This window comes from Carettochelys insculpta, chromosome 8 (assembly GCF_033958435.1).
Source record: "Carettochelys insculpta isolate YL-2023 chromosome 8, ASM3395843v1, whole genome shotgun sequence".
NCBI lineage: Eukaryota > Metazoa > Chordata > Testudines > Carettochelyidae > Carettochelys > Carettochelys insculpta.
This window is the reverse complement of record NC_134144.1, coordinates 64,113,434-64,140,709: the sequence shown is the minus strand read 5'-3', so window position 1 is coordinate 64,140,709 and position 27,276 is coordinate 64,113,434. Positions and strand designations below refer to the sequence as shown.

The 27,276-nt window shown below is 42.4% G+C and overlaps 1 protein-coding gene across 21 annotated transcripts in view; it reads left to right on the top strand.

Moving 5' to 3' along the window:
* KALRN (kalirin RhoGEF kinase) overlaps positions 1-27,276 on the top strand; it is a 489,190-nt gene that overhangs the window by 349,743 nt on the left and 112,171 nt on the right. For 8 of the 21 annotated variants that reach the window (XM_075000971.1, XM_075000970.1, XM_075000969.1 and 5 more), the window contains exon 1: positions 16,864-17,059. The exons of the other annotated variants lie outside the window; for them this stretch is intronic. In XM_075000971.1, the coding sequence (XP_074857072.1) occupies positions 16,975-17,059 (85 nt within the window). In that variant the 5' untranslated portion in view covers positions 16,864-16,974. Of the gene's footprint in view, positions 1-16,863; positions 17,060-27,276 lie in introns of those variants that run through there. 21 annotated transcript variants of the gene reach the window in all.

Here is a 27,276-nt window from a genome sequence, read left to right as displayed (position 1 = left end):
TGTGAATAACTCCTGGCACATGAAGAAAACAAGAAATACAACTTGCCGTGAATGCCTGTATCTAAAGGGATTCCACATTAAGTACTGCTGTTGTTTGTCAGGTTATAGGACAGGGTTTTTATTAGCCCTGGCCAGACGCCATCAATTGCAACCCCTCTTCCTTCCCCCACAAATAAAAACATGCTGCAGGAGGAAGGGTGTAAAAATAACTTGTCTGGGTTTGATTAGAGTGTATATGCTACTTTATCTCTATATACTCCTGCTTCTTGCACTAACTCAGATGGGTGGGAGGGTTGTGTACTAGCATTTTGCCCAGCCAGCTAGCCGAAAGTGAGCCAATGTTCTTTAGCAAAAGAAAGCTACTGGAGCTTGTGAATGGCTTGGGTCTCGCTGTTAATCGTCAGTTAAGGCTGAACTAAATTTACCAGAGAAACATGCTAATGTCTCAGTGTAATCCATCTGAGATTATGGTAGGAAAATTGGAATCTGGCCCACTGGCCTTGCGTGTAACCAAATTCAGTGGACCACCAGTCATTATAATATTCTTTGCCTGTTGAACATGGGTGTTTTACCAGTCTTCTTTCCCTTAAACCTGTGAGATTTAAAAGTGAAGAAGCACCAAAACAGAACAGATCCTGAGTTTATGCCTGTTTCGTTACTAACCTGATGTATGGATTATGGGTGTGCACAGTGATAAAAATGCTACCAAAATGTGTTGCCTTTCTAGCTCTACCAGAAAGCCAGGGAAACAAACCCAGGACCAGAATCACAACACCTCCTTTTTATTTTTAAACAAATAGTTTATAAATCAGACTTCAAGTGCCCTCATTGTGATGAAAGTCTAATTTTATATGACAGACAGAGCCACAGATCCAGCGGACCGAAGTGGCTAGCACATAAGGATTAAGGAACTGATTGCAGTTCCTTGGATGTCTTTCTGTAAATTGGCTACAGCAAATGTGTCACAGATTTGCCATACTTATGATAATACAACAAACCAGATTCTCTTCTCATTTATACCATTCTATCAACTTTAGTGGAGTAGTTCCTGATTTACATCTTTCAGAGTAATGATGAGAGTCAAACCTAATATCAATTTCATCAAGGGCAGATTAGTCCCAGAGTCCAAAAATGCATTCCTCTGTATTTGTTTTCTTGAACAACATAGTGTAAAATGCAGTTCACTTTCACATTTGGATGGCTTAAGGCATATTTGGCTGTGGTCTGCTGTAGAGGATATTCAAAGTTACATTTGAGTATATTTCTTCAGGGGCATGCAGAAGATGGAAGCAAGCAGGAACACAATGCCCTCCCTCCTGCTTCCAATAATCAGTAGGGAAACAGATCAAACTCCTCCTAAAATGGTCCAATTTAAAGACATGCACTTGTCTCTGTATTTCCTAATCAGTCTTTCATAGTATTATTTGGAAGTTCTTAGTGTGGAATCATTTAGTAATTCTGCAGAACTGTTACCCAGTAAAATAACAATCTACAGTATGTACAGTACTTCTTAAATATCATAAAGTTGAGAGAAATCAATGAATGATTTCATAAGTATCACAGTGAAAGCTGGCTTAGTTTCCAGTCTGCTAAAAAGTGTGTTATCAAACATAAGCAATAGTGCACTGCTCAATATTTCACTTAATAAAGACCATGCTGACTTTTGCCTTTAATAATAAGATTCAAAAGTCGCATCTGTTGATGTTTATGGTTTGTATACAGGGAATCTAACACTCCATTTCTCTTTCCAATAACATTAAGCTGCATGATCCCAAATCACACGTTCTTATTAAGACACTTTTCTAAGCACAAGAGATTTATAATTAAGCAGCAGCACCCAGTGTTTATAACTGTAGGGCACTTTTCTATAGATTAAGGAACTGAAATCTTTTAGCTCAAAATATTGATTTATTTAGATCATAGTACTTTAACCTTACAGGACTTAGGCTGCTGTAAATTTCAGTTTTATTACTTCACAAGGTACCTGGCCCTCCATATTGTACATGTGAGATTCTAATCGGTTTTAATCCACTTTATAAATTCTGCCTTTGCACTTTATAAATTCTTCCTTTGCCCCACTGAGGACAAATCTTCCCTCATTGCAGTCTTTGCAAAGCCAAGGTGAAAAATAGAAAAATTTTGGGCAAAAGTATATCCTCTTTTTCCACTTACAGCCTCTGGGTTGCAATAGCCTCTTTGGCCACTGTGTATCACCAGCACAGATAATTAGAGCCTCGAAGAGCCAAATTGTTACAGTCATCATAAGATAGGCGGGGTAACCTTTCTGCACCTTGCCCTTACCATGAATTTATCCACATTCTACTGCGTTGAGAGTCTTCTGCGCTCTTTACTTGTCTAGAGATTTGGCTTGTGGGATTTGAAGATACAGAAGTATCTGTTCTTGCAGTTGCAACTTCAATTCGTCGTGTTGCCTTTCCCTTTTCCTGAAATATAGGGAGGGTGCAAACACAAGTTAGTTCTTAGTATTATAAGGTCATAATTGTATTTTATGTATTTAATTGTAAACTGTGGGGGTAGCAGGGAAGAAAGTAACTCAACATTTCTTACAGGTACTGTGTTATTGCAACTCGGGTGCCTGCCAGCTCTTTAAATAGCTCCCTGCTGAGTTTTGCTACCATTCAGCCAGCTTGCACCAGCGGGACACACCTGCTTACTTTCACCATTGGTGTGCAGGGACCATGATTTTTATTGTAAGGTGTTCATGGGCATTACCTACTCCAATAAGGCCTTGATCACTGAGTGGGGCCCATACAAGCTATTATGCTACCAGTGATGATTAACTTACATACCTTGATTATGAATATTTAATATAATATGAACACAGAAGATGTGAAAAGTATATGTTGTTTTGTTTTTACAAAGAAATCCGTTGACTGTGGGAGGAACCAGAAATGCCCCAGATCATAGTGTGCTGTACCTCCAACAGGGGGGACTGCAAGTTTGATTACCTAATAGTAGCTGCAAGTTTAGTGTGCGAAATTTCAGATCCAGATAACAGAGGCTATATGGGTGGGATGTGTGAAATATCTGACCTAATAAAGCTTTCACTGACTTTAGTACAAGCGGAACTGCAGTGGTGAATGCCTATCTACCATCTAGAAATGCAACTTGTTTTATTTTCTTCCACAGAAGGCCTCCTGTCACTTTTGGCTTTGCTTTTTATTTCCACCATACATTTCAATAATGTCTTTACATTTTCTTTTACACGAGCCTTAAACCAGACACAGCAAATCAGAAAGCTTTACACTGTTAAATGTCTCCCGTTAAGAATTCTTCTCCATTTTCTAGCAAAAAAGAAAATGGACAAAGGGCCATATCCTACTGGTTATAGTGATTTGGACCACAAGGTGACAGGATTTACAGCATTGACCATGTATATAATATTTTAATTTCAGTCAGGCTCCTTTCTAGTAACTTCTCCCCTATACACACCCAGGTTTTCAAGTCTAGCTAGCACAGTGTATCCTAATTACACTTTTTTTTAATGTCTAGAAGCCCAAATGTGTTGGAAAGTCCTACAGAAAAAAAAAAAAAAGACACCAAACAGCATTTGCCACTTTCTCCAAAGCACTTATGTGACCAGTACAGTAGTTTCCCAAAAAGAAGCAAGGAAGCAAATTGCCTGTTAGGGAGCAGTGGTACCAGAAGAGAAATTCATCTTGAATTTTGTTATGAAAGTGGAACTAACTCAGAGACAGAGAGACTACAGGTTGAACCTCTCTAGTCCAGCACACATTCATCTGGCAACATGCATCATCTGTTATGATTTTAATTAGCTGGCTGTCCACTTATCACGGGCATGGCAAAGTTTCCTGTGGTCCCATAAAGTTTGTCTATAGCTATCAGTTCTGGCTCTCAGTGTTCTGTGCTGTTATTTAGCTGTAACTTACCACTCAATAAATGTATTTTAAGAGCCCAGTAAGCAGTGGAAGTTTTGGTAATGTTGTTGGACAATATTGATCTCCTGTGGTCAAGCAAATCCTCTCATTCAGCACCAGTTTGTGCCCAAGGGTGCTGGACTAGAAAGGTTCAACCTGTGCCATTGTGTGTATATAGCTGATGTATTTATCTGCTGCTCCTTTTGATGTAATCCCATTTTGTGTATACCATTCATTCATCATTGCAAGAGCAAACTCCGTAAATTACACTATGCTGTTATGGTTGCCAGAATTCAGGACAGTCACCACACATCTGACATGGTTGGAATAGCCCATTTCCTATGGAAAAGAATTTGTAAAGGACTAATAACAAAGTCATAATTTCTCTCCACACATGAACGCTCAAGCAGAGGGCCCCAAAATCTGTCCAAAAGGCAGGTTATGTGCATACTTTTTGTCCTCCCTGATTTAATGATAACTGGGCAAGCATAAATACTGCCAAAAAGAATCAGTAGGATGACCGTATTTCCCCATGATTAATATGGAACACCTGGCCATTTGGGGGAGGGGGTGTATGGGCGAAGAGCCGTTTGACCTTGACCTCAAGCTCCAAGAGGGGCTCAGGTTGAGACACTTGTTAATTTTTTGGCATTTGATAAGCCAGAAAAGCATTTGTTAAATAAAAAAAAAAAAGAGTATTCCAATGCTGTCTCATTGTTTTATGGAACCTTATTTTGTTTTCGTATATCATCTCTTTTTTCACTTGCACTATGATGAGGGTCCTCAAAGTCTGGGCATGGCCTGGACATCTTTGGACCTGTGAGAGGCCCTGCTGTCAGCATGCTTTAAAAGCTCCAGGCTCCAGCAGGGGAGGGGCTGGGCTGAAGGGAGTCTCAGGTATATGTGTAGTGTGACTTCTGCTTTGGGGCAGGGCCCAGCCGGCTCAAGCCACCTCCATACGGCAGGACCAGGAGGCACTGCCACCTCCACCCCATTCACGCCAGCAGCCCCCCAGCCTGGCTTGGCTGTGGTGATGCGGGAGGCTCACCTCAAAAAGTTTGAAAACAGCTCAGGAGTAGCTCAGGTGTGGAAGGAGGAGTGGCCAGCGGTGGTTGTGCAGGCAGGAGCTAGCTAGGGGACCTGTGCAGGCAGCTCAGTGTTCAGGGAAGGATAGCTAGGGGCTGGGTGTGTATGGGCAGCTAGCTCAGGCTGCAGGCAGGGGCTGCTTAGGGTGCAGGCAGGAGATAGCTCAGGGGATAGGCAGAGGGTAGCTTGGGGCTATATGCATCCAGGGGTAGCTTAGAGTCTAGGGAGGGGGGAACTAGGGGCTGTGGTGGCGAGCAGGGGTTAGCCCATGATGCAGGGAAGGGGTAGCTGTGCAGGCAGGCAGGTTGTAGCTGCGAGTGCAGGGAAGGGGTAGCTAGGGGCTGTGTGCAGGCCGGGAGTAGCTCAGGGTGCAGGCAGGGAGTAGCTAGGGGCTATGGGCAGACAGGCCGAGCGAGAGACTGTGTGTAAGTTGGGAAGAGCTCAGGGGGCAGGGACAGGGTAACTAGAGTCTGTGTGCCAGGAGGGCTCCCCTGCAGCCCCTGCTCTCTGACAGCTTTACCAGCTGTAGAGCTAGATCCCCACACCTGTAGCTCTTACCGGCTATGTGAGAAAAGGGGGCTGGGAGCTGGCCAGAGGCAGGGAGAGAGGGGTCTCTGGGACTGTCCTGCACTTGTACTTAATTTTTTGGGGGGTGGATAAGGGGGATACACCGGGGTCACCAGGGCTGAGACATTCCATCCTGCAGCTCCACTGGCAGGAGAGAGGGGAAACAGCAGGAATCAGGGCTTCAGCCTAGTGGGAGGAGATTGCTGGGGCTGGGGGTCCAGCTGGGGGGTGGGGAGGAAGGGTGCACTGGGGAGCAAGGCTTCAGACGGTGGGAAGGGCATGCCGGGGTTTGGGGCTTCAGCCCTCAGGTCCTGTCCTTGGCCCCGTGGGGTCACCAACTTGGGCATTCAGCTCTGCAGCTCCCAGCTTCAGTGGGGGGCAGAGGGGTGCCAGGCTCGGGGCTTCAGCCCCACAGCCTGAAAGGGCTGGCAGGCCCCACCCTCACCCCATCCCTCCCATTGAGAAATGCTGCTTTAGGGTGCACGTGGGGAGGGGTGACACAACCCCACACCCTCAGTCACACACACACAGGCTGTCCTCCCACTGGCCTCCTGTGTCTGTGTCTGAGCGCTGCCTGACAGCACCACCTGCTGGCCACTGCCTTCCCAGCAGTCTCCTGCCAGCCACAACAGGAGACTGCTGCAGCTGCACTGACCACAGGTGACCAGCATGGGAAGCGCTGGAGCTGAAAATATGGGATAATTGGCTTTTTAAAAACAAAACAAAAAACCTCAGGACAGTTGCCTTAAATCGGGACTGACCTGGCCAAAACATGATGGATGGTCACCTTAAGGATTAGGTTACATTTTAGGAACAAGGTGAACTAACTGGAGCCAAATTCAGTTGAGAGCAACAAAAAAGAAAAAAAAAGATTTAGAAAACAATCTATGGGGAAAAGATTATTTAAAGGGCTATTTCCAACCATAAGGACAGGTAAGCTCTGCAATAGGGTTCCAAGGGCACTTGTGAAATCCACATTTTTCAAGGTTTTAAGAACAATTAGACAACCATCTGTCAGGGCTTGAGCTTGAGCTTGACTTCGTGCAAGGGGATGTTCTAAACAACTTCTTGAGGTCCCTTACAGTCCTACGTTTCTGTGATTTTGCATTGCCAGTGGACAGTCAGTCCCACAGATCTGATTTTGCTCTAATTGATAGAAAATTTCTGGGAACAAAATATCTGATTTTCTTTTTTTAAAACTCAAGTCAGTGTTACCTTTTATTGTGACTGTATTTCAAGTGGTATCCATCACATTGATGGAATGGCTTGCTTGCAGCCAGGTCATGCAGGCCATAAGATAATGCTAGCTATATCTTTAGGATACTGCAGTATTACATACTGATTTATGCGTAAGGGGACACCAGAGAGGAATTATTGCTGCAGTCACATTCCCTTGTGGTTCATCTGAAGCTGTTGATGGCTAAGTAGAGACATTTTCTCTGGCAATGCACGAGTGGTCAGATTTAGCTTCAACATTTGTCGGAAGATATTGCTATCTCACTGAAGCAGAAACCATCTGAATAAAATGTTAGCCAGGAAACTCTGCATGGCAGTCAGTAAAGATCTAGTTTGTTTGAGAAAGAGGAAGAGGCATCACTGCGTGTAGTCCTGTTACCTGAAGAACAGTTTACTTCCCTGCTGCACCTATAGAATAAGAAAAGGGCTTCAAGTGACCACTGCAAATACTTAAACAGACCTATATAGCATGCTTCTATAGCTCTGTGGATTTTTACTCTTCAGCCTAAGCTGGTTACAAGGTGAAACTGACCAACATGATTATGTAGTGCCATTATGTACAGGTTAGCAACCATTGTGACCAGGAAGTCAGGCAAACTGATCAGAGATAGCAGGTTCTTCATGGTTGGATTTGCATTCTGAAGGTGTGAATGATACAAAACCATTATAAAATAAAAATTGCCTGTGTTTACCGTAGGTCTGATCCAGACTGCATAGAACTCAAAGGAAAGATTCTCAGCTCACTAGGTTTGAGATCAGGTCCCTCTGCACAGGGATTCCAGTTCAAGTACAGTGGATGTGTGTTAAGTGCTCTCAAGGAAAAAATAATTAAAGCAAGGGGTGGATATAGGCCTGGCTTAAAGCCTAAGCAACATAGGCCCATGCATTGAGGGTTAGCTTCTCCGGTCTGCCATTTCATCATATTTTAAGTTTTTATTTTAAAACATATTATAGCACTCGTGGTTCCCAATAGAAACTCCAAAGTGTGACTTGAATGTGATTGATGCAGTGATGTCTGCCTGAGTTTGTTGGGAGCCTGAAAGACTAGCTCTGAGAAGTGTGAACTGACATCTGTATCTCAGTGAAGTGTTAATACCAAGATTCAGTATTGTGGGATCCCACCCTTCCCTCCCTGCCCCAGAACAGGAGAGCATGTGTGCCACAAGGAATGCACTGCAATGGGCCCAGCCAACATATCCATATAGAAGATTGAGGAAATTTAGAAGGCCTGTTTGTTGCCCCAGTGACTCTCCAGCAGAAGAGCAGACCCTGGCTGCTCCCGGAGTGACAGATGCCCTCCTGTGGATCTCAATGGGGGACACAGCAGCCAGATGGCATCCCATTCCTTTCCCCCTTAAGAGGTTCCATAAGGGGAACCGTTCTTTTCTTGCCACTCCAAATAGGGACTGTGCCATAATTTAACATTACATTAGTCCAGTCATAAATTGCAGTAATCTCTAAAAGGGGCATGACTGATCTGCCTGACCACATGTATCACAGTTGGGAGAATGCACTCAACATATATTTCTTTTTCATTTGTTTGTTTTGACTAATTGAATCTGTTTTTCATCCTTCTCCCATCACCATGCTTAAGTAGACGAGACAAAAATCTTTCTTTGGAGTAGTGCCAGTAGGGAATCTGACTCTATTTTTATCCTTTTTACACTTTGATCTGTTTTTAAAAAAAAATAAAATGTTTGGACCAAAGGGCATGACTAAACATCAGTTATTTATACAACTGTGGTTAACGTTATTTCATCTAATGAGTGGTTAGTATAGTTCACTAGCAGTAGCCAGAGCCACAAATAATGTACAGGAATTTGCTATGTAAGCAACCATCACACAGCTCTGCCAAGTCACCTTCCTTAAGATAGTTCAGCATCACTGCGTTTGGAGCTAAGTTTGGCAGTAAGCAAACACTTACTGAGCAGTATTTGTATTATATATATTTAGTAGAAATAAGACTGACAATGCTTAATTCATATTTTGCTCCTGACCTTCAGACATAACAAAACAATAATAATTTGTTACTTTCATATGGTGGTTTCATCCCTAGGCCTCAGAGCCTATTAGGAGGAACAGTAGCATCATCACCACTTTACAGATGGAGCAATGGAAATGCTAAAGGAGAAGGTCACTCCCTTGTGGTCACAGAGTAAGTCTGTGGCAGAGCTGGGAATGGAACGTAATTTACTTGACTCCCAGTGTCCTAATAATGGGTATGATGATGTCCAGTGCAGGGCCATCCCTACCACTGTTGATGCCCTATGCAGCCCAACACCTGTGCATACACCCTAGCAGTGGGGAGAGGGCAGGAGCTAGAGCTGCCAATTCTCCCAAACTGAACACCATTTGCTGCAGTCATGTCCGCTCTAGCGGAGTTGGCAACCATAAGTTCAGGAGGGAGGCTCACCTGCAGCCTCAGGGTACTAGTGGGAGATGTGAGCGAAGGCCAGAGGACTTGAGGAGCAGGTAGCCCTATCACCAGCAGGAGCTGCGCAGCACTTTGAAACCGCTGTTTCTCACCCACCACAAATTGTGCTGCTGCCTCTGCTCCTCTGGAACCCTCCAGCCCACCCTCGCACTGCTTGACCACCATCCTGTGAGTGGGGCTGGGGTCAACCCACAAGGCAGGGAGATAGAGGCTGCCACCTGGGCACTGTTAAATTTGAGGTAACTTGGCACCCCAAAGTTTGTGATGCTCAGCTGCCACTCCAGAGCTTCAAGCTTGTGAATTCCACAGGGCAGCATTTTCTGGAGTTCTTAAGGAAAAGTGACAGAGAGAGCAAAAGAATGTGTACACAATGTGCCAATGCAGACAAAAAGCACTTCTTACCTGAATCATACAACTTCAAATCCTAGGCATGTCAGTCCTAGGATATTAGGGAGACATTTTATTGGATCACCTTTTATTGAGGAGAAAAAACAAGCTGCTGAGCTCAGAGTTCTGGATAGCTTGAAAGCCTCACTCTCTCCCCAACAGAAATTGCTCAAATCAAATTATATCAATTGCAATTACACTACTCAGCTCCCTTATCACATGTAAAGGGATAACACTTCTAACTAGGGAAAGAGCTTTACCTTTTGCTGTTTGAACTTTGGCTTATGCCACTCAGACAAAGTGGGCCAGATCCTCAGCTAGTTTAAGTGCCATAGACTTGTTGGCCTCACTGGAACTATGCCACTGTACATCAACTGACTCTCTCGCCCTTTGTCTCCTTCAGAGAAAGGGCTCAGTTTTCAGCTTAATTCTTTTCTTCAGGAAGATTAAACAGCCCCTTGAAGTATTCAAAAGACAGAAAGAAATACTTGTACCTGACATCTGGTATATGTTCCTTTTACCAGTGATTTTAGCCAGAGAACTTGAAACTATTGCAAGGGAAATCCTTCCAGGGCATGGCTCACAAACTCAATGCAAGTCAACAGCATAGTACCATTTGCAAACAAAAATAATTATTGTGGAATGTACTAGTAGGAGTGTTGGAAGCAAGACATGAAAAGCAGTTCTTTCAACATACTCCACACTGATAAGGATGCAAATAAGAGTACTATGGTCAGTCCTGTATGCCATATTTGAGAAGAGACACGTACAAACTGCAGGAATTCCAGAGCAGAGCAACAAAAGTTATTGAAAGTCTAGAAACCATGACCTAAGAGGAAAGATTTTAAAAAATTGAGTTTATTTAGTCTGAAGAAGAGAAGACTGAATGGGGACAAAAAGTTCAAGTATATAAAAGGTTATGATAGGGAAGGTAAATGGATTGTTTTTGTTAACCTCAGAAGATAGCACAAAAAGCAATAGGCTTATATTGCAGCAAGGGTGGTTTAGATTGGCCATTAGCAAGAGTTTGTTCCAATGCTTAGAGGGGTTGTGGAATCTCCACCATAGGAAGTTTTTAAGAGCAGGTTAAACAAACACCTATTAGGTATGGTCTAGTTATTACCTACTCCTGCCATGAGTACTGGGGATTGGACTAGATGACAGTCCAAATGACTCTGAAAGACTACCCCTTCCCCCATTTTGCCCCTAGGCCCAGCAAGTCTGTTGGCTGCCCTGGCCAGTAAACACTGGGCTTTACAGGAATCATGGAAATGAAGCTCATTTTTGTTTTGCCTCTGTAGCTTATGGAGGCTTCAAATTAGAACATGTGCTTCCATCCCCTGGAGACTTAAACTTTGAGAAATTCCTCTTTGATGTTATAGGACCAAATTCAATCACTAGTACAAGTTCCAATTACAGTTAACGACAGCTGTGCCCATTTAGTCATGATTCCAAAGGGCTGTTCTCTTCTTTCACCTGGAAAGGGCATGATGTGAATTTGTATTTAAGCATGCTTTCTTATGTACTATATGTTTTTCTACATGTCATAGAATGTTATGAATTGCCCTGCAGATTTTTAAAAGGACTTAGGTTTAGCTTTAATCTTAACAGTATTGCTGATCCATATACTCAGAAGCCAAAAGGCAGTGGCTGGCCCCCAACTAACAAGATTTAAAATAGACAAATTTGTTTTCTTTTGATTTGCCTTCTGTGTTTTGAACTTTTGTACATTTGGATCAGGCTTTCCAGATTTTTCTCAGCAACCCTGAAAGCTGGTGACAGACTGCTCTGGGTTTTTTTTTAAACGAAGGCTGAGATTCCCCATGTGTCCAACGTCTCCGTTCCTGGAGTCACATATAACCCCTCAAATATTGCCAGTTTCCAAAAACAAAGTCACAACAGCTGGCAATACTTGCTCAGTCACACCAATTTATCATTAATACACATTTCTAAGGGTCCATTTTTCCAGTTAATGGATCAAATCCTGTCCTCATTTCAGCAGGTTGCTTCCAGCCAGGCTCAGAGAAACTTTAGAATAACAGATTTATTCCCTATGATATAAAAACCGACACTAGGTGGCTCTGTGAACTCACCAAAACAGAGACTTTCTGTTTTGTCATCATATAGTGTAACACTAACAGAAATAGAAAAAGTTCAGATGCACAAGGGATACTGTAGCATTACTGTATTAGGCAGCAAACAAGCTGCTCATCTATGTTACTACAGCAGTGGCCCTCACAGCGGTTAGCTACACCAATGGTTTGCAGCAGTTTAAATATAGACTGTTAGTTCCAACATCTTTACTAGCGTTTTCTTAAAGACATTAAGCAACATTAAGACAAAAGCAGAAAAGCAGCCCTGTAGCATTTTAAAGACTAACAAAATAATTTATAGGTGATGAGCTTTCATGGGACAGACCCACTTCCCATGAAAGTTAATAAATTATTTTGTTTGTCTTAAAGTGCTACAGGACTGCTTTTGTGGAGATACAGGCTAACAGAGCTACCTCTCTGTGAGCAAGCATTAAGATCGCCTCTGCTTTTGAGACATGTCATAGGGCATTTGCAGGAGAGTACTGAATGCTTCAGGAAGACGTTACTACATATTTGTTATCTAGATCAAAGGGTTAATTATTACATATTTGCCATCTAGATCTAGGCCACAGACCAGGGGTACTACACCGCTGATGTAGGTACACAGTGCACTTCTTCTGCCTGAATAGATGCATCACACAAGGAAGTGGTAGCAGAGGATTAAGACTCACCTTTATTTTTGCATATCAAAAAAAGCACTTTTTTTGGATCCAGGGCCACTGACTCACAGGGGGAAAAAAACATCACTCAGGAGGGGAGGGGAGCACACGTGAGAAGACACACACACACACAGAGGAGACACTGCCCTCATACCCTCACACACCAGCCCCAGGCCAAAGGGGCACCAGGGCTAGTACATTCTGTGGACCCCTTTTGGCTCTGGGGTGGGGCCAAAAAATGAAGGGTTTAGTGTGGGAGGAGGCTGCCAGGAAGGGGGCTTAGGATGTGTGGGTCTGGGCAGGAGGGAGGGTGCAGGGGAAGGCTGGTAATTGAGTGTGGGGTGTGGGCAGGAGTAGTGTCAGGAATAGGCAGGATTCAGGAGACAGATGGAAAGGCTGGGAAGGAGGATGTAGGAGTGGGCTGGGAAGTCAGGGGTCACTAAGGGTGCTGGAAAGGGGTGGGGGGGATCTGGGGAGACAGGAGGGTACAGAAGCAGTTTAGGGGCATGGTCTGGACAATAAATGCCACTTACTTGTTCAGCACCCCAGCAATGCACATGGCTTTGCTCTACCTACCCACCCACCCCGCTTCTAGGCACTGCGCAGAGCTGCTTCTTGCCTCCCTGCCTCCCCAGTAGAGCGCATAGGGCAGGCCCACCCCAGGTGGTCTGACTCCAGTCTATGAGACTCAGGGCACCACATTCTCCACTTTGCCATGGACTGGATGCTGGAGAGGGGAGCCCCTGTCTTAGGAGCCAGACCGAAGCAAATAGCAGTCCAGATCCAGACCACAGGCCAGGGGTACCACACCACTGATCTAGGTAGATGGTGCATTTCTTCAGCCTGGGAATAGACACATCACATAGAGAAGTGGTAGCAGAGTGGGGTGACTATATCTCCTGGTCCCAAATACAGACAGGGAGATATAAGGGAGAGGGGTGGCTCCTCCCAGCTCCACAGAGCCCTGGGGTAGCCAGCAGTCAAAGATGCTCCTGCCCCCACCCCCAGCAGCCTAAATACAGGACAATTCATCCATTTGAAAAGATAAGTAGGGACACCTTTTTGGCATCCTGAATAAAAGACGGTCCCACCCAATATGGGACAAATTGTCACTCCGTAGTAGAGGGTTAAGACACACCTTTATTTTTGCATAGTAACAAAGAGGAAGCCGTGCCGGTCTATACACTATCAAAACAAAAAGCAGTCAAGTAGCACTTTAAAGACTAGCAAAATAGTTTATTAAGTGAGCTTTCGTGGGACAGACCCTCTGAAGAAGTGGGTCTGTCCCTCAAAAGCTCACCTAATAAACTATTTTGCTAGTCTTTAAAGTGCTACTTGACTGCTCTTTATTTTTGCATGTCAAAGAGTAGCGGAGCACATTGCAGGAAGTTTTGCACTGTGAATCAGGTAATAAGTTGCCCATGTTCCAAATAAGACCGCAGCATAGCAAGGGTCTTGCCCATTCTTTTTAAAGATAAAGGGATAAGGGTGGATATTTTCATCAGGTTAAGGTCCAAGATAGGAATTTCACTGTGGGTCCTGCTCAGCCCTCCTTGCTGCTTTATTGGGTTCAAGTGGACGAGTGTTAATGCAAATTCTACCCCTAAACATCAGCTGGGGCATTTCACCCAGGGGGTTCTTTGCCAGGGGAGCTCTCATGGGCATAGGCTTTAATCTAGCTGGTGCACTAAATCAGCCCTCTCCTTTGCCAGCTTTGCTCACTCAATCAGGAGTGGGATTAATTAGCTGCACATTCCCTGTTACAACATCAGGGTTTGGGAACACTTTGCTGGTGTTCTGGCCTTAAACCAAAGCATCAGATGGGGCCTTCAGACATTGGCAAAACATGACTTATTGACAGCTGCCAGATAACAAAACAGACATCTGTCTCTTAGTCCAAATCACTGAAGGAATAGCAGGCCTTAGCCATGATGCAAGCGTGCAGCATGAAGGAAAAGGGAAGCCATAGTAGGCCAACAGGAGAAAGTAAAATGCAGTTCCTGTTCATTCTCCACTAATTGTTTACTGTTTTCTGATGTATATTACCTCTGAGAGATGTTAACAGGTTCTGCCTGTTCCATATCAAGAACACAGAAAGCAATTGTAAGAATTATAGACTACTTAAAGATCACACCAACCATGGGACTGGTGGTCAGACATCCTGTTCCCATCTACATACTATATGAATTGTGTGTATTGTTATAAAAATGAAATTCCCGAGTGCAGATCATTCACAAAATATTTTGCCTCTGAACACTGGGAAGGACAGACTCAGAACTCAGATCAACATTGTGTCAACTAAAACCTAATCTATCCTCATTCTTTTTTACCTTAGGGTTTATTTTTCTAACGCTGTACAGTTTTTTTTTCCTGTTAAGCTTGTTTAGTTTAGCAGCAGATATAGCTTCCAAGTGGAATTAAACTTTTTCTTGGTGGGTTGTGACTATCTGTTTCTTCATGTACAACAGGTTGAACCTCCCTAGTGTGGCACCCTCAGGACCCGACTGGTGTCAAATGACAGAATTTAGTAGACCACAAGAGGTCAATATTTTCTAGCACTTTACCAACACTTTCACTGCTTACTGAGCTCTTAGAAGGAGCTTATCTCCAGCTCAGAGAATACTTCCAACATACCATCTGCGCTCTTCTAAGACATTTAGGGGCAAATTACAGCTAAGTAACAGCACACAACACTGAGAATCAGAACTGGTGGCTGTAAACAAATTTTATGGGATCCCAGGAAACTTGGCCACACCCATGCTAAATGGTCATCTGGTTAACTAAAATCATGCTGGATTACAGATATTGCAAGACGAGAGAACGCTGGACTAGAGAGATTCAACCAATACTTCACATGTCCAATGAAGATCTTTTTCACCAGTGCTTGTTAATAGATCACAGGCAACTAGATAGTCTGGTGCTTTTATTACACAGCAATCCTAACAGTTTTGCTATATTAGAAACATGTTTTCACCCCATACCAGCCAGATCCACCATTATAAGATCTAATCTCAGAAATAATGGATTTGGCAACAGTTATTGGCTGTGTCTACACTTGCATTCCTCTTTTGAAAGAGGAATGCAAATGAGGGAAATTGAAAAGGCAGTGTAGATGGGGGCTCTTTTGAAAATAAACCCCATATTCAAAAGAACCCTTCTTCCAAAATAGGAAGAAAGGTTCTTTCGAAGCTGGGGATTATTTTCGAAATAGCCCTGTCTGCATTGCCTTTTTTTTTTCAAAAGAATCTCTTCTGAAAAGAGATTAGGCAAATGAAGCATGAGATATGGAAATCAGTGCCTCATTTTCGATTTCTGTTATTTGCATTCCTATTTCAAAAGAGGAATGCAAGTGTAGACACAGCCATCGAGTATTGCAAAAGCAATATGAAATGCCCTGTTAGAATTCCAATGCAATCTACTTCTTTAAAACAGTCTTCTGTGGAGCATGTCCCATACTGTGTTACAATCACAAACCAAAACACCTAGGCTACATCTAAGCAGCACCCTAAACTCATAATAAGATACTCAATTTGCGCTATGCAAATTGCACATCTTAATTTCTAGATTATTTGAAAATAGGCTATTTCAGTATTTGTCACTGTCTAAACAGCACCAAATGTCAAACTAATGTGCTGTTTCAGAGCATCCCTTTCTCCTCTTGCAACAAAGACTACAGGGATGCCGAAATAGTGCACCTGTTATTTTGAAAAATATTTCAAAAGAACTAATGCACCTCACAGACGTGGAGTAGGTATTCTGGGATACTGAGGTATCTCCAAATAGCTCTGTGGATGTAGCCCTACTAAATGTAAGCCTGCCCTTAAAAATAAATAGAGTAGTACTTCAGAGCATGAACAAAACATGAGTTACAGATTCAGGAAATGTCACAATTAAAAGCTGGAGAACTGACAGCCTTGAATTTAAGAATCAGCATCACCAGAAGCCCTGGCATCAGAAAACTTTTTACTGCTGACAGATATAATCTACTAGAAATACTGATTGCATAATTAACCCAATTATGAGTCTTATGCCAGAGATTCTCACAGCAATGTGTGGACTGCTAAGAATAATGTTGATCATTAAACAGCGTTTTGTAACTGTAGCCAAAACCACCTCCTTGAAAACTACACTGATGTAGAAGGATGTTTGTAGTTTTTTTAGTATATCCAGCTGCTACTCAAAGAGTCTGCAAAGCTGAACTGTAGGCATTAAACTTATTCTGTTTCTTTGTTGGCGTGGATATAATTTGCTTTCTTGGTCGAAGAAAGATTCTTTGCACAATATTTTGGTTATAAAGCAGCACGCAGGATGGTAGGAGAGTCCAAAGGAGGATTTTCACCCCACAGTGACTTATTATTGGATAATATGACACGACTAGTTTTCTGGGATGGGAATTCAGCCAACAGCTGCGGGTGTGAGTGTAACTCCACCCTCCTACACTCCCCGCCCCCTCAAGTGGAAGAGCTCCTCCTGTTTCTAAGGTGGTTTGTTTGTAAGTTAGAGTAGAACACTCATGTTGTGTGGTGCATACTTTAGGTAGAATTACGCTTTGCTGGTGGATTGCTTTTGTTGGGGGTCTAGTAACTACTTGCTATGAACGGCATAGAGGCAGAATGAAAGGTGGGAGACACAGTTATTCAAGCAGGTCGTGTTTAGGATGGCTCTTTTCAAAGTGTTGCTGCTGTTTCTCGTGCAAAGGTCAGTAGCTGTGAACTGTATTCTTCTGAAATAGGTCTGAGAGTAGTAGTAAAGCTGCAAAAGGGGCTTGGGGGATGGGTAGCTTTCTGAGTAAGGCTTCTCATTATTTTTCATAGAAGTAAGTACTTCAAATTAATTAAGCATTAACTATCTTTAGACTAAAATGGGTAGTCATGTAGTAACTCTTTCAAGTACCTATTGTAATTACTAAAACTTGAGGAAAAGTGTTCTGTATAACAGATGTAAAACATTACTACTTTAGCAGTAGTTTATCTTCCAACTTGTGTATGGCTCTAATATGTCTGATTAACTGTTCTTGTGTCACAACACTGTATAATTCCTAGTTAGTTTGCTCATAAAATGGGAGTGATTTTTACAAAGTGACTGTGCCTTTTAATGAAATGCTCCATGCTTTGTACTGTTAGGGGTTTAGTTCCTCTTAAACCAGACAGTTAAATAAATGACCTTCTTTTGCACAATAAAAGCTATTTAGTGGAGTGTAGGGTGGTTGTGGGGGGTGTGGTGGTTTTTTGTTTGTGCAACTTGCTTTTGACTAAGCATTTGCCTCTGATAAAACAAATTACTCTTCTAGGAGGCATTTATAAGTATATAAAACACTGCATTGAATGTTAGCTGTTCTGATAAATCCTTCCATTAGTGCTGTAAAAACTAAGGTAGTACTTGCTGTTATCTCTGTTTAAGTTGTGGGAGGAGGGGTGGAATACCACTGTGGTTTTATGCTAAAAGTTCTGTAGAAACAGTAACTTTTTTCCACTAATTCTTGTATAATCCATTTAATACACAAATTTTATTCCTTCTAAAAGCTGTCTCAGAAATCTATAGGAAAGGTTATTCTCTCAGCATGTATTAGGGTGGCTATTTAGCAGTTAAAATACATTACTGAAGTTTCTCCCAAAACTATGTAATCTTGGGTAGATGCCTTGTTGACATTACATACACCCAGTTCTGTAGGATTAGTGCAAAATAATTCTGTAACATTAAAATGCTAGTAACCCTTAAGAATAATTCTTTGTTTTTGCAGTACTGGACTTAGTCATACACTTTATTTTTAATTCTAAATATGAGTGAGCATGAGGAATAACTGCACCCTAGTCAGTTTTGATTAAAAACAAAATCTAATTCATTGGAGTTTCCTTGTTTCTTCCCCACCCAGACTGTTCTCTGCCTCCCTGGTGTTAGTCCTTTCCTGTCTCAGCCCTGCATCAGAACGGCTTGTGACAAGGATGTATAGTCCTTAAGCCATAAGAATGGGCTATTTCATACAGAATCTGTAAACACACTTGCTCTGTCTACACTAGTGTTTTTTGGCAAAACAGTAGATTTGTTGACAACCTGTGGAGTGTCCACACTGGAAAAAATGCAGTCTGTTGACATGTTGTCAATAGCCTTCTGCATATGCCCCACAAGGAAAAATGCCTTTCTCAGCAGAATGTGTTGATACAAAAGCTGTGTGAGTGCTCTGAGGGGCCCTCTGTCAAGGGACAGGGCTTCTGGGTCTGCCATTCTGTTGAGATGGCCGGGCGGTATGGCTACTCTGTCTGTAGAGCTGTTTGGTTTTTTGATCTGCTTTGGTGTGTGGATGCATTCTGACAGAAGACTTATTGGAAGACCTCGTGTGACCTGTAACTGCTGTCAATGGGTTGCTCAAGTGTAGAATAGCTATTGTGTCTTTTTTTTTTAATGTTATTGGTTTGGGGATATCTTCTGCAGGGCAGAAGGCTCTGAATAAATGTATACAATAAACCCTTGATTTATGCAGAGGTTGCATCCTGGGCAACCACCACATAAATCAAATGTTGTTTGGGGAGATCTCCAGAATTCCCCTGGCTGGAGGAGGCTCCAGTCAGCAGCTCCGGCTTCCCAGGTGGGCAGATGGGAGCGGGGGGCTGGGCTAATGGTGGGGAGCCTCCTGTTCCAGCTGCCAGCAATGCAGAGTGGCCATGGCACCCCTGCTGCCCCCTAGCTGTGGCACAGCTTGGCCCCAGGGTTGCTCAGGTGGCGGCAGCAGCTCCAGCCACAGCATTGAAGCCTTGGGGAGCTCCAGCAGCAGTGTGACTTGGACCCAGGCAGCTCCAACTGTGCCTGCCCCACTGTTGCAGTGCTGCGAAGCTGCAAGGCAGGAGCTGCCTCCAAAGGCACCCCTGAGTCAGCCAGCAGCGCAGGGGTAAGCAGAGAGGTGGGGTACAAGAAAGTAGGGTGTGTCCTCCATCAACCCAATTCAGCTCACATTAATATAAAAACACACATTGAGTCCATGCAAAGTGAGGGTCTAGTGCAAATGGCACAGTCTGCTGTAGCTTTTTTTTTTTTAAACCTATCCAGAGATCTCGGTTATTTGTGTTAAAGGAGTAAGCAGTTCACTATTTGGAAAGAGACCTTGCTAATCAGCATGTTAGTCAAATACTCCTTGTTTGTCTATAAGGGAAACATTCCCCTAGCTTGTCTGTGCCAAAAAATATAGTATTGCCAGAAATGCCTTTTACTGAAAGTTATTTTTATAGCTTGCTCTTTACTTTCCCTCCTTTTTGCATAGAGGAGGCATTCACTTCTGTGGCTCTTCAGAAGTACAAAGGGAGGGGATACCCTAGGAAGTCACTTGCTAGGCTGAAGCCCAGTGTGAGCACTCATTGTTAGAAGAAACTCAGTCCTGGAAAACTGACTTAAAAGCAGAGATATCAGCAGCCTTAATCAATGTCTATGAGATGGTTTAAATGGGCAGAGTTCAGTGGAATGGTTTGGCAGCTTGTACAATGGGCCTTTCAGTAGGAGCAATGGTTGATTGAGTTGATTTAGTGAGAAGCAATGAGTGCTTTTGCTGTTCTCTTGGTTGGTTCACCAGTGTGGGTCATCCTCATTTTGTCCCAAAGATTCAGGAGAGGTTGATTCCCACAGCTACTTTCTGCAGAGGAAAATAAGGTTAGTGGTTTTTTTGTGTCAGGGCAGGTCTATGCTATCCTGGAAGATCAACCTGTTGCTGGCTCAGGGTCAGTCTTCTGGGGTTTGATTTCATGCATCTAGTAGAGATGCAGAAAATCAACCTCGCAAGGGTCACAACTGACCCCAGTGCTCTCCTGTTAACCTTTCCCTGTATAAACAGCCAAGCACAGATACATCTCTTAGCTGTGCAATTGGCATAGCTAGAATTGCTTATCTGCAGTCAACTTTTAGCCTCATGTAGGCATAGCCTCAGTCTCTGAAGGCAAATAACCCATCATTCATGGTCACCAAGGAGGAAATAAGCCTAAATGGAAAGGATCCATTTTATCATAACTGCCAGGAAATGCTCCAGGACTGTAGGCAGAGAGATCCTGTTTCATTGAAATGAGGTAGCAAGGTGTTCTTATAAGACTCATAGCATTTCCTGAGTTTGGATATGATTGGAATACACTGAAAACAGCTGCTCCTCAGTTGGGTACATCAAACCCTCTATGTTTGGGGTGAGAGTTTGTATCAGAGGTGTGTAGGAAAAGCCTCAGGTATGTAGGTGCTACTGGCTTTCCCAAGGAACAATATGACTAAGGCTTCCAATGCACTGGAGTCTACTGGCCTGCCATCTCCTCACCCAAACCAAGGGCAAGAGTTAATTTGTGTGAAGCTGTACAGTACTTCCATGCTTCCTATTCAACACAGGTTGGTGATGGATGAGTAAAATAAAAACAAGATAGGAAAACCCTTTAAGGCAGATCCTTTTTGAAGAGTTTAGTTCAATGCAACAATTTGGTGAAGGTGGGAATGATTCTTTCTTGATAAAATACAAATTGACTGTCTCTCATTTATATTTTAATTGGGAAATGTAGATGAAGAGGGCTCAAGGACAGGCTGGCCTACATTGCCAGTTCATGTAACATGAATGTAGTATGTGCTTTGCTCAGCTGCTATTGAGCTAGGCTCAAAATTCTGCAAGGACAACCAACCAGAGCAAGCAGTATGTTCAGTTTGCCTTGACGTGTTGACAATTTTAAGAGATGTTGATCTTCCACAACACAGGAAGACTGGCCTTTTGGTACCAAATGAGGAGTAAATTAAAAATTTTGGAAGTTGTGACCTACTGAGCAGAGATAGTGGGATTGCTTGGTCAATTTGGCTGTAGTAATAAGCTATAGGGCAAAATCTTGAAAGTCTACTCAAAGTAATGTTGGCACTCCCACACTAGCATATGCTGCAGGTTCAGCACTGGTTAGCACTAGCTGATGTGGATTTGGAATTTATCTTCCTGCTACTTGTTGTCCTTGAAATGCCATTGGGAGAAGGGAACAGCTTTTCTGGAATGTTGGCTGATTTGTGCTGGCAATTCTTGTTTGCTGGCATAGGTTTTTTTAAAAAAGTGCAGTGTATTCAATGGCTGGTTTATTTTCGTCTTGCTTTATTCCTAATAGTGAGGGGAGACTGGGCAGAAAAGGGAGAGATTAATAATAGTCATGCTGCCTTTTCAGAGGCTGGGGAAACAAAGCTGATCAGATCGTGGAAATGTGTTTTATATCCTTTTTGCATGCTCTTGTTGATGCTGTGGGTAATCCAGACTACCACATACTGTTAATGTTAGTGTCACGTGCATGAGCTTGCAGACTATTCCTTAGTGCTGCAATTTTAACCTTTGACCATCTAATGTCATTTGGTCGTCATTGCCAGAGACAGGTTTTATTTCTAATGCCTTTTCCTCTGCTCTTCACAGTCAGACTGGTGCAAGGTGAAAAGTGTGTGTAACTAGAAAGGGGGCTCATCTATAGTTTGCATATAGGGAAGCCTGACTTGGACTCATGGCTGCTGCCCTGTAAATGACCTCTCCCATTTCAGACAGTGGCCCTTTTTACTGATGCCTGATTATCTTGTGCTTTGGCAACCCTTATGTAGTTTGTCATACCAGTAAAGTGTCTCCTGAACTGAATATGATTTATAGAAACTGACAAGAATAGTTTGCAGCCTGTTTATCACAGGTCACTCGTCCAGGGTAAGCAAAAGGGTTTTGTGCTGTGAAACATAGTTTGTGTGCATAATTGATTGGCAGGAGGAGAATAATAGTGTGACAAGGTCTGAATCTTAATTCCTAAATATATTCCACTGCTTAAAATATATGTAGCCTTTCTTTTGGAAAAGCATGTCCTTTTGCATAATGGGGTGGTTCTGGGGAGGACTTCTCATCTCATTTGACGGGGGCCTAAAAATACTTGAACCTCAGTCTCATGTTCTCTTTCAAAACACTTGTATTCATGGTTTCTGTTTGGTGTGGGTTCTATCAGGTGGGCTCCTGATCTTGTCAGCTATGTCCACAGGTACAGAACTAGGGAGATACAGTCAGACTTATAGCGATGGGTTCCATTTTAAATTGTGCTCTAATCCAAATCATGGTGAACTAGATAAGGATTGTTTCTATGCTCACGTACAGGGACATACATGTATCTGCCATGAAACCAGTCTCTAACATCCTTTCATGCATGAAAATGATGATAAAGTGCAGTAGACACATGCAATTCCTTTGAACAACTGACTTAAGGCAAGATTTGACACATTTTTTGCAAAGTGTGCAATTTGCACACAAGGTGAGGAAGTGCCATATTACTCTGTAGAAATCAATGTAATAGAGGTTTGAATTCAGAATATGATCTTGTAAGTAGAAGAGAATACTGATTTCTTACTGAGAGTTCAGATACTATGCGGAAGGAACCTCCTTTATTTAACTAACGTGTATATAAAACTCATCCCTTGCATTTTCCAGCTCAGGTGATGAGAAGCAGTCATTTCCTGACTATGATTATATGCACTGGCACCACCAGAGCTGTCTTAAAATCCTGGAAAATGTTTTTAATTAGTGGAAAGTCCTGGTTCAAAGAGGAGTCTTCTAGTATGTTCTGAATGTGTCAAGTCAGGGTTTAATTGCTTTCCTTTAAAAGCACATTTCAGCAGCGAAGCCTCATCGCTAAGGATGGCCAGACTTTTGACTCCATTTGAGATTGTCTAGTGAGAGTTGAAATGCTCTTGTGTGAAGTTTGTTTGTCATGTGGTGGGTCTGAGGGGAAGAGGCTGTGTCTTGGCTTAAGTTTTTGAGTTTTGTATAGAGCAAGTAACACCTTGAGTTTTGCCTGGAGATAAACTAGTCAATAAGAGGCTTTTTTTTTTTTAAAGATGTGTCCTATGTTAGCCCCCAGGTAAACTGTACTGAGCTCTAGTAACAGAAAGAAAGCTGTGCTAGTCTATGTACTATCAAAACAAAAAGCAGTAAATGGGCACAAAACAGACACAAAAACACTCTTGATCCACAAACCAGTCAGCTGACACTTTAATGGAATGGGCCCTTCTGTTAATGACTTAAGAGCTTGCGTCTTTCCGAAGAATTTTCACTCTGCTTTGGAAAGAGGCTGCTGAACTTTCTTTTATGTTCAAATTCAACACATTAACATGTGGTTTGAACTGGGATGCGAGTTTTCTGAGTCATTATAGGGGCTCTTTTGCATACTTTTCGTGGGTCTGTCCCACGAAAGCTCATCACCTTATAAATTTTGTTAGTCTTCAAAGTGCTACTTTACTGCTCTTTTTTGTTTTGTATTGAGCTCTAATTATCTTAAGAAGCCATAAAGATTCATGACTGTAGCAATGTCTATATCGCCGAAAGAACATGCCTGCCTTCCCTTGGCTGCCCAGAGGGGGAGTTTTTTGTTGGGAGAGGTATTTATGGCCACAGACTTTCGAAGTTGGACACCAGGAGTCTATTTGCATGTGGAATTATGACAGAAAGATAGCAGTGTTAGTCTGTATTCAATCAGAACAAAAAAAGCAGTCATGTAGCACTTTAAAAACTAACAAAATAATTTATTAAGTGATGAGTGTGTCCCACAAAAGCTCATTGCCGAACAAATTATTTTGTTAGTCTTTTTAAATCCCTACGTGACTGCTTTCATGTGGAATTATGTATACTGCCCCACACTGTTAACTAGTCTATGGGACAAAAACAGCTCACTATCGGCTATTAAATAACTTTTAAAGCTGACACCCTGCACTAATGCACTCCTGTCAGCCATAATTGTACTGCCTGGATGGCTTACAGATGACTAGGATAGTTTGCACACTTACCTAGACTGGAAGGTGACCTAGAGCCAGAAATGGATGCTTTGAACAGCAGGGGAAACAATCTGAAATGAAGAGTTTGCCCCTTCCTCTTCTAAGCAGTCATCCTGTGAATGAGTAGTCATGTACTTTGTGTGAGTGCTCTAAACTTTTTGCTTCATAAAATAAGCTTAGGTAAATGTTAAACCTTCCCACTTGTTTTGTTATAATGAAAGCTGAGTGAGCCTCTCTACCACGGACTTCTAGGATTCACTCTTATTTTAAAAATCCTGTCCTCTTGTCTCTGTTATCCTCTCTCCCTTTCTTGCATCTCCCTTTGTCCACTTTTCTCACTCTCCCTTCACTAATCTCAAATTCATTGAGTTCAGTGTAATGAAGATGTGTAGCATAAGACTAAGTAGACTATCCTTGGCTTTGGTTATAGTGATTCTGGTAAGAACAGAAAAGCAGTCCAGTAGCACTTCAAAGGCTAACAAAATTTATTAGGTGATGAGCTTTCGTGGGGCACACCCACTTCAGATGACAGCCATACCAGAACAGACTCAATGTTTAAGGCACAGAGAACCAAAAATAATAATCAAGGTTGACAAATCAGAGAGTAGAGGGGCAGAAGAGGGGGTGGGGAGGAGTCAAGAATTAGATTAAGCCAAGTATGCAAAAGAGACCCTATAATGAACTAGAAAATTCTCATCCCGGTTCAAACCATGTATTAATGTGTCAAATTGAAATATAAGAGTTCAGCAGCCTCTTTCCAAAGTGCTGTGAAAATTACAGTCAAGCCCTTAGGTATAATCACATTTGCTCAGATCCTACTGACAGAAACCAAAAACTACAAGATCTTTATCAAATACTCATAAACCTGAACTACCCACCAGAAGAAATAATTTAAAAAAAAAAAAAAGACAGGAGCAGACAAATACCCCAAGACCAGCTACTCCAAGATAGGCCCACAAAGCCAAGAACAGAACACAACTGGTCGTTACCTACAGCCCCCGACTCAAACCCCTGCAATGCATTATTTAAGGATAGGTTGTAGTTCTTTATCAGGATGCTATTCTCCAAAAGGCCCTAGGTGACAGGCCTGTTCTCTCCTACAGACAACCTCCCAACTTCATGAAGATTTTCACCTACAACTGTAGTCTATACCGCAGGAACACCAGTCCTGGAACTTTTCCATGCAACAAAGCCTATTTCCAACTTTGTCCACACATCTGTTCTGGAGATACCATCGCTGGACTTAACCAGGTTATTCACAGAATTATGGGCAAGTTCTCATGTTCCTCAACTAACATCATATATGCCATCAAGTGCCAACAATGCCCAGATGCTTTGTATATTGGACAGACTTCAAACTCACTTAGATGAAGGATTAATGGGCATAAAACAGACACAAAAACACTCCTGATTCACAAACCGTCAGCCAGCACTTTAATGGAGTGGGGCATTCTGTTAGTGACATGAAAGTCTGTGTTTTACTGAAGAGGGAAAGAAGCTGCTGAACTTATATTCAGATTTGATACATTAACATGTGGTTTGAACCAGAATGGTGACTTCTTTTTGGCATTATAGAGGGGCTCTTGCATACTTAGCTTAATCTAATTCATGACTTCCCCCCTCCTCTCTACTCTCTGATTTGCTAACATTGATAATATTTTTCTCATTTTGTCAACCTTGATTGCTATTTTTGGTTCTGTGCCATAAATATTGAGTCTGTTCTGATATGGCTATGATCTGAAGAAGTGGGTCTGTCCCACAAAAGCTCATCGCCTAATACATTTTGTTAGTCTTTAAAGTGCTACTGGACTGCCTTTTTTTTTTTTGGATAGTATATAGACTAGCATGGCTTCCTCTGTTACTAGTCAACATGGAAGTGACTGATGTATGGTGAAGACTGATCTATGTGGTAAAGACTTTGTGCTTTAATCTACCTTTTAATCCTCTGCTTTTACTTTTTTTTTTTTCTTTGGTTCTGTAACTCCTACCAATCAAGTATGTTCCGTCTATCTTTCTGTTTTTGCTAATCACTTTTGAGGCATTGATTTGGCTCCTTTGACCTTGGGAGAGGTCTCTGTGCCTTAGAGTGAAAGGTGGGCTATTGCAGTAGTTCCTTCCTCTTTGTTTACAGGTGCCCTCCTAAGGGAGGGTTAAGAACTAGGTGTCTTCCTGTACTCTAAAGAGGAGTTTTCTCACTTAAGTGGTAACTACCACTACCCAAGGTCAGGGAATCTGACCTTGGGAAGCTTTTAAGCAGCAACCCATTGAGGCAAGTTAATTTTAAGGTCTCTTGTGGGGGACCCCCCACCTTCTGCACTCCATGTCAGAGTGTGGGCTAACCTTGGTGTAAGCTGAGGAAGTGGATCTTGCTCATGAAAGTTCATTAACTAATAAAGTTGTTACTCTTTTAAGGTGCTACATGACAGCTTGCTTAAGAGCAATCAGCAAGCCACCTCCTCAAATACTTAATGAGCTATCAGAATCCTCATGCCTTACTGGAAGTTAGAGAAATTGGAGTAACTACAACAGCTGTCAGCTCATCAATACAAGTTATTTGTTAGGTTAAAAAGCGAGTTTTCCTTAGGAAAGCATTTTTGGAAAGTGTGAGGGTTAAAGGCATTGTAAAATCAACTATAGAACATTGTTAAGGGAATAGTAGCTTTCTGCTGCATGATAGCAAGGGCATGGTCTGCAATAACATTCATATTAGCAAATGTTATGGACTTTATTTTGTTTTAAAACAACCATGGTTACACAATGTAAAGCATGCTTGAATGTGTGTCCAAAACAGCTCTGAAATCAACATGTCAGAAAAAACAATTGTGTAGGTTTAAGAAGGTCTGACAAATTTGACATTCAGGAAGCACTAAGATACTTGTACACGGAAACAACTAAAGTCTTCAATAGGCTTTCTGGGATAGGCCCTTGACTTGCTTACTGGTTATGACTTGAGAATGTCTGTCTATAGACTCTCAACAATACTAGCCATCTGTCTCTGCAGTTACTTTTGTTTGAGTTAAAGGGTGCTTGGTGCTCTTATGCAAAAGCAGCCTTTTAAGCTTTGGCCCAATTTCGCTATAGGAGTTAACCTCTTTTGTTTGTGGACCCCTGAAATATTTCAAATGGAGAAGCAGACCTTTTTT